The sequence below is a fragment of the Dermacentor silvarum genome, chromosome 11 (assembly GCF_013339745.2).
Source record: "Dermacentor silvarum isolate Dsil-2018 chromosome 11, BIME_Dsil_1.4, whole genome shotgun sequence".
NCBI lineage: Eukaryota > Metazoa > Arthropoda > Arachnida > Ixodida > Ixodidae > Dermacentor > Dermacentor silvarum.
In genome coordinates this window covers 108,973,991-108,982,287 of record NC_051164.1, presented here as the reverse complement: position 1 = coordinate 108,982,287, position 8,297 = coordinate 108,973,991, and the positions used below count along the sequence as shown (strand labels likewise).

The 8,297-nt window shown below is 46.4% G+C and overlaps 1 protein-coding gene across 1 annotated transcript in view; it reads right to left on the bottom strand.

The window, feature by feature from the left end:
- Positions 1–629: 629 nt before the first annotated feature.
- LOC119433030 (gastric triacylglycerol lipase) overlaps positions 630–8,297 on the bottom strand; it is a 29,645-nt gene continuing 21,977 nt past the window's right edge. Inside the window, exons 7-10 of the mRNA XM_037700178.2 lie at positions 5,504–5,656; positions 3,644–3,715; positions 3,393–3,461; positions 630–1,461 (exon numbers count right to left, since the gene is read on the bottom strand). Of these exons, the coding sequence (XP_037556106.1) occupies positions 1,195–1,461; positions 3,393–3,461; positions 3,644–3,715; positions 5,504–5,656 (561 nt within the window). The 3' untranslated portion in view covers positions 630–1,194. The remainder of the gene's footprint in view (positions 1,462–3,392; positions 3,462–3,643; positions 3,716–5,503; positions 5,657–8,297) is intronic.

Below are 8,297 nucleotides of genomic sequence, written 5' to 3'. Positions count from 1 at the left end.
TTTGTGAGCAGGACTTCTGCAAAACCCTCGTAAACATAGTAATAATTTTACGTAAGCTACAAGCTAATATATCACATTTATCCGATTCAGATGATCTACAGGATGCAGTTTACAGAATTGCGATATCTGTATGGTGCAGAGTTAATGATTTGTAACCGTTGTACTTTAGTTCGTTTTTTTTTTTTCACACACAGTTCGCCGACCTCGGCGATTTTTCTAAAAAATCGAGGCCCTAAATAAAAATACTGATGTGCGCTGATTTCACTGTTTGCTTCCCCATGTTTTGGGATCTTTTATACGTAGTGGCATTCCCGAAAACTGTGATGTTTAGTCTTTCGTACACAATCTAATCTTTCTTTAACGGTCTCGCGGCAGTAAGAGACAAGCACAAGGGACGCGGCATTACCTCACTGGAGGCATGGACCACGCCGCCCCCTCAGGCCGATGCCCGACGAACTATCAACTCCTTATGGGAGTTTGTGCGCGAGGCCGGCTTGACCGGCAGGTTATGAATGTGTAGTGTTTTCTTGTTTTTTTGTGTGTTTTTTTTTCCCTTGTGAACCCCGCCATTGACCCTTACCCCTGCTTAGGCCATTGAGCCATTCTTTTCATTAAAGTTCTCTCTCTCTCTCTCTTTAATGGCGAAAAATTGGGTAGCACCGAGCAAGGTTTGCCAAACTTCATGACGTCACAGGCAGCTGATGCTGATGAGCAGAAGTGGCGTCGCCCCCACCTTCAGATTTCCTGCGTCCATCCTGTCACCTGAAAGTCTTTCCGGAATCCTAGTGACCCCAGGCTAACTTTCTATTCAATTCAATGCACGTTTTATGGAGCATTTTAAAGCTGTGTGCATATACTTACAGGACCATCCGCGCCCGTGCTTCCGAAATTCGAATGCGCTGACATTCCTTTCTTATGAACCGGCGTTTGAATGGCTGCCCCTGATGACAGTGACTGGCTCGACGAGACGATCACCGCTCCAATGGCCAATCGTAGTAGTCACGAGCGAAAATTTTTGGGAATAAGAAGTCCAGACTTCTGCTCACTTTTCGTATTATGCGGGAGTTGTGAAAGTGTAGCCTGCCGATCTACGTTAACTTGGTATCTCTCCCTTCAGCGACTTCTCAATGCGACCGCGCTTGTGATCCGAGATCAGGATTCGGCATCCGAGTGGGGTGCATGTTCGCAGGATGTCTACTCCGAAGTTTGCGGTTGGCACGAGCTGTAGAACTGTCGAAGCACTTGGACGATCCGGTCGTGGAGGACGCGCTTGGCGTCGACTCCGTAGATGAAGTCCGCGTGGCTGAACGGGCCCGACCCGACACGCTCGTCGACCACGATGCTGGAGACGCGGGCACGTATCCGGTCGATGTCCTGCGGCTTGGAGAACGTGTCCCCGTGTCCCCAGAATATGGCGACGGGAGTCCGGATGTCCTCCAAGGGATAGCAAGGGGGCATAGTCTGCGAGTAAGGAGAGAGTGAATGCCCTTTAATGAAACGTTGACTCCACCACATGTAGGCGCCTACATGCTACTCTGCATAGGGAAAGAGAAGAAGACGAAGGATAAACCGATTTCTTGTGCGTTTATCTACGCAAGAAACTATACCAATTGTTTGTCCTGCAACATAACTTATGGACTAAATTTTTTTAAATACAATCATACCACTGTCTAATGAAAAGACCAAGCAGGTCGGTGCATACAGGTCTTAGCATGGTAACTCGTTGGAACAGAGAACAAGCACAGCTTATTCGAATCGAAAAACGACTCAGGTAGTTTAGAATAATAAATATTAATAAAGCGTAACAATCGGTAGGTACTCGACAATGCATGCAATACATGCATGTCCTCCGCTGCTTATGGGCTGTCAAACACGAAAAACGCACAAGAACACAAAAATACACACAAAAAAGAAACTACTTGGAGTATTAGTTTATACAGGGTGTCCCACGAAACTTTGGCCAAGCTTTAAAAATAGGCAAATGCCATGTAGCTGGACAGAACCAAGGTAATATTGTTTGCCGTCGCTTGGAGATATTCATATTATGCTTGAAGGTACTCAGATACTCGGATACTCAGGCTTTTACGAGCGGGAAAGAAGCCCGGGAATACACGCAAATTGCCTCGGAGGTTCAGTCGCGCGGCAATCTTGCGTGTATTCGCGCGCTTCTTTCACGCTCGGAAAAAGACTTATGTAGCCCGTATAGAGCAATAAAAAATGCTGTATAGGGAGTTTTTCATGTTGCTCTGCAATTTTCTCATTGATACCTTTCATCTAATTATAATATTTGACAAATTGATTAATTAAGACTATTTATGTAATTAGGCAGAATGAAAAAAATAAGAGGATCTACATGCGATGGCAAACAACATTGCCTTGGTTCTTTCCAGCTACGTGGCATTTACGTTAAGTGGGACACCCTGTATATAAAGGAGTGTCAGACATCATACATGAGCAAAATAAACAGAACAAACGGTCGCAGACACCCGGGCGTAAATGACGAAGCGATCACAGAACGACGGCTTGCACATCGATAGTTCTCAAAAATGGAGAGGAAAACAGAAAAAAATTCAGAGCGCTTCTACTACTGTGAAGATAGAAGCCAGCGAAGCTGTGACTATGGTGGATCTGCTATAGTGAATGTTGCTATAGTGAATTTATACATTATCGTTATTGACTATATTGAGCGTCTTCGGCATGTTCGTCAAAGATCAAGGACACCGGCGTCTTGGTTTCGGCCGGCGCGATGGCCAAGTGGTGCGTTTGCTGCGCCAAGTTCGCCCCATCGTCATAGAATGACGTATACATGAGCCACAGCGTTCATGGCCGTATCACACTTCGCGGCGTTAACGGGATCCTGACGTCAGTATTCTAGAAGATGTGGTTAAACGAGCGTCCGTCCCATAGCGAGTCCAAAGGGCAACTGCTGATAACAGCGCTAGCGCGATCTCTACGTCACGAGACAAAGGGGCACAACGATTGGTGGGACGTACACCGCCGCCGAGTATCGCGACACTTGTGAAAGAGGCATCGGCGGTGGCAAAGGGTATAACAGTGGGTCATCCATCAGCCGTTTTGAAACCTGTGCTAAGGCACAATTGGCGGGAAACCGCCACGCACATCCATGAAGCCAAATCACCACGCACATGGAGCCAAAGCAAATGCTGATAGTTTTTTTTTCTACACGCGGACACGATCCTTAACACTTAACAGCTTAGCTGTAAAAAATGTAACAGAAAGTTGCGCGCGTATCCCGCACCTGCAGGGTAGATTTCAAGGAATGTTCAAGTTTTCTTGTCGAGTCTGATAAGAAAACGTGCAGAAGGAAGACTTAAACGCTTTTATGAAAATGACAGGAAAGTTGTGACACCAGTAGTAGGACTGATGCTTACCTGACCATAGATTTCCTTGTTCTTCGCTGCACCATAGTCGTACTTGCAGAAACTGCCAGTCTTGATGAGCTGCACAAGAAGGTGAACGAGAAAATAAAAGGTCTATTTGATTTCTGAACCAAGCTAGGTTACCGCAGAAACTGCGGCATCTGAGTGCCTTAATGACAGTGACAGTGTTCGCAAATAGGTTTGCAAGTATATGTATATTTAAAGAAGTACGCGACCTCGCAGCAAAGCCTATATAATCTTACCTGAGCGAAGTGCAGAAGGTTCTTCCACGACGTTCCGGCGGGTGCCTGGCGCAGGTAGACATGTAAGCGGCTCTGCGACGTAGGATCGAAAAAGCGATCTCTTTGAATTCATATCTGGAATGCGCGAAAAATAGCTACGTTTATTGCGATATAAAGAGGTTCTTAAGCACAAAACTCGATCTGCATTACGTAGGAAGGCTGAAAGCTGAGCGTGTTGGCATGGATCCAGGTTTAAGAAAACGTCAGCGCGATAGACAAGACGGTGTAGAAAAGGTGTAGAGTACGCAAGCTCTTGTTCTGTCTACTTCTTTTCTACACGTCCCCTTGTTTTATTGCGATATCAACTATATGGACACTCCAGGCGCATTATTGCCGTCGGCGTCGCCGTGATGTTCCGTATAAAGTCCAAGGGCGTTAACACCGTCGTCCTCGCGCCGTACGCTGTATAGTGCAAGTGAAAGCGCGCAAGGGGAGCCGAGCGATCGCGGCTCAATCTCGCGCGCGCGAGGGAGGAAAGCGGGAGGGACGAGCGCCGTCTTCCGCAGCCGCGCGCGCCATATCTTGAAAGCGATCGGCGTTGAGGCCAGAGTGTAGGCGCTTCAATGGCCTTTGTACGTGCTGCGTTCTAGCCGCTCAGTTTGCGTTGAAGCGATAAACAGCACGAAGGTCCCTTCGCTCACCGCTGCTGCTGCCGCGCTTCCTTACGCCAGCGTTTTCACAGCGAGTATCCGCTCTCATCGAATGTGATGTGTTAAAGTTTGCCTGTGCTCGCTGACCCCACGCTTGTTAATTTAGCTAGTAAGCGGATGTTCGCAAGTTTAACTTTGACTTTCGGGCGAAACTGCGTCCTTTTTTGAGGTGTTCTGTATTTTGTTTTTAGTGAAAGGTGACATATTGTGAGCGTACAAGCAAAACGCCCCACTTGCTTTGTCTAGTTTTTTTTTTCAAGTATACGCGCCAACACACGTGGAACTAGCAGCATTATTATTACGTCATTGTGACGACAGACGAAGCGTAAAAGGGTACGACACAGAGGGCGCGTGTGTGTTTTTTCCATTCCATTACGTGTGGTCGGTTTTGGCGCACTTAGTTGATTGAATTGATTCAGTCAAATTTAATAGTATGGGCTGATTATACCGTGGACTTCGATTGAACTGAGCTGTGTTTAGACCTATCATCGATCCATTTAGTATGTCGAAGACTCCTGCACCACTGAATGGGGACTGCACAGTTTATATATTGTGCGGTAGGCGGTGTGGACATACGTCAAGTGACCTCTCCGTTATGGCGTTATATTTATTTTGTTTCATTATAATTTCATTTTATTTATTTATTTATTTATTTATTTATTTATTTATTAATTTATTTATTTATTTATTTATAAAGAAATAGATTAGCCGAGGTACTTTCCACCTCAACCTACCCAGACCAACCCATATTTAAAATAACGGAATTGATTGATTCATCACAGGTGATGGTTCCACGAGTCCACGGAGAATATTCCATAAAGATAGGGCGGCAGTCGTAAAAGAAAAAAGAAAGAAAGAGAAAGGAAAACCAAGAAATGATTTTTTATGATTAAAGAAAGAAATATGAAAGGGGTATTAACAGCATATATGACATATCTGACAAGATGGATATATGCTTTAAGGCTTCGTTATTACGCCTGTACGATATGCCTTGTATTGCCCAGCCGCGCACGCAAGCACTTGTGCTAAAGCGGCCTCATCATTACTTTGTAAAAATGTTATGGGGAATAATGAACTTCAAACTTCAATACATTAAAGAATAACCACATTATAAAGCAACAGAAGTTCATAATTTCGCTCTCTTAACTTCTCCCTTGTCAATTACACTTACCGTATTGACCATTACGGACGGTCCGAAGACGGTGTTCCACCAAGTCTCGCAGAAAGACAGCGACTCCTCCGTACGGCAGGGTTTGTCCGCGATCTGCTTCCACAGGGGTCCATACTCGCCAATTGGTCCCATCTTGATCAACGTGCGGCGCACCTTCGTTGCGTCCCATGCGTCACACGAAGTGCACACTTAAAGCTTCCCGGTTTCTAACATGACAAAACGACGATCTGGTTATGAGGCACGCCGCAGTGGGGGGCTCGAATAATTTGGCCACCTGGGGTTCATTGAAAGGGCAACTGCAACCGAATTTCGGTCAGCGTTGGAAGTCTGGATCAGATGTTGTGTACACATACAGCAACATCCGTGCAGCTGCGCCGAATATACAGGTACTCGAATCTAATGGCGCGGATAATCTAAACCATGGTAATTATGAGCCCAGAATATGCATACGAGAAAAAAAAAAACGACCGGAACGTAGGCAGAGTGCTCGGTCTACGCTCTATTAGTCTGTTATCCTAGTGTGCATATTCTGCGCTGATCATGGTCTCGCAATTCCAAATCGCACAGATCAACACATTAGGTTAAATTCATGGAAATGGTGCAGTAGAGTAGCCACGGGGTGGCACACGGGGCACGCTACACCGGGCACGGTACACACGACCTTAACCGCTCATGTATACATTGCTTTGGGTCCAGACGCTTATTTGACACAAAGTCAGTTTTACGTTTCTTACACGATATTCACACACTGCACGTTATCAGCCCAAGAGACTCGTATCACGGCCTCTCGTGAGAGGCCGCCGCGGTCACGATGGTAGCATCATGTATATCGTATTGACACGTGTACATGTTTATCTTTCACCGGCGACCGCTTTTCACCTGCTAACAAATGTAAAACGTTATCGCTAGGCGCAGGACGCGCCTGCATGTATCGGAAGTTTCTCGAACGTTATCGATGCTTCTATCCGTTGTCTGTTGCCACCGACGCTTATGTAATCTGATTGTATGAGCGACGCGGATTGTCTAGTACTTTCTGGAAGACACGCGGGCACCAGGGATTAATCTGGAACCTTCGATGACTCGCGTTTAAAAGCCGACGCGTTTCGCCGCTGATCAGATTTCGACGATCGCCGACTGTGTTCGCCGCTAGCGTTGTCCTTCGTGTGCAACTTGCTTTCGTGGGCACAGGTTCACCCAATAAAAAATCCGTTTCGTCATTCACAGTTCTGCGACTGCTTTCTTCGCCGTCACTATTTTCGTCATTTCCCCGTGACAGTATATGCATAGAGAAAGAAATTCAACAAGAGGGGACACTCGGCAAAAACTGGCAACAGGAAACACGTCACCATACGTCACGCTATACTTTTGACACCGAACGTTAGCTGCCGCGAGTATCGAAAAGAAAAAAGAAAGTGAACTTAAGTTAACAGGCATTCATTTATTTTTTTAATTCTTTGCCGCGAAAACTAAAACGTTTTGCGTATAAATTAACTTAAGCTTTGCGACTTATTTTCCTTGCCTTACCTAGCCACAGGTCAATGGCGCGCCAGATACATGCGTCATCCGCCAGACACTCCCCCGAAGCCAGCGAGGATGGCTGCGCGCACGTTTGAGCGCTCGCGCGCGGCGACCCGTCTGTCTCCTTCTTTTTCTTTTTTAAATGTAACCTGGTTTATTGGGCTCTCGGCGTATTCTTGCGTTCCTTCTGCACTGGGACAATACACCACTGCACCATTGGACTACGGCAAGGTGAGAAATCTTGTTTCACAGTCTACGACGCAATTAGGCTTACGGCACGGGACCGAGACTTAAGACGCAGTTAGCGAAAAACAGCTCGGCCATCCTGGCGCAGTTAATTTGAGTAAATGAATCGTGCTGAGACATGTTTCCGACGCTTCCTAGGGGACTATTGTAACTTATTTCAGTTTTTGAGCCACACTGGCCGCACAGGGCGCCATGTCGCAGTTAGCGAGAACTCAGCCGTGGTGTGTATAGTCTAGTGCATCTTGCTAGGAGAAGTTTGTGCCGCTTTCTCTGACGCCAGACATTACTGAAAAGTAATTTCGTTACTTTCTGGGGTACTTTTGAGGCACGCTGGCCGCACAGCGCGCTGTGACGCAGTTAGCGATAAGCAGCTCGGCCGTGGTGATAAAGTTAGTTTGGCGTGTAATGAATCTTAGAGGGACAAGTCTGTGACGTTTTTTGTGGCTCCGCAACAACATATACTTTCTTTCGATACTCACGCCTGTTGAAAACGCGATGGGCGATTGCCAAGAGTGATAACATGGGGTGTGCTGCTGGCGCCGGCAGAACGCGCGAACGACGAACATATCAGAAACTTGTAATTCGAAAATTACGTCTTCTAAAGGACTGAAAAAAGGCATTGCACCCACGCATTTGTCTTGAGTGCCTGTTGCGTCCGTCTCTATGTATGTAGCGTACCGTCACGTCGCCCGAGGCCAAGTTTTGGAAACGCGAAGTCGCTCGTGTATTTGTGCTGCCAAAGTGCAGGAAATAATGCCCGGAAATGGGGGAACGCTTGGAAATCAGATGTGTTCATATATGTTTGGGATGAGTCGGGTATTTTCTACGCCATGTATGTAAAAGCGAATTGCTTTTGTTTGTAATGCCGCCCATTCACCGCTTTCGCACGTTTCGCCTCGCAGTATTCCTATGTCTAAATACCAAAATGACTCATGCTTGTAACATGCTGTTACGTGCTTGCAAATGTAACATGCTTGTAATTTACTTTTTTTTCAGCTGGTACCGTCCGGTGGAGCTTCATACAGGAACT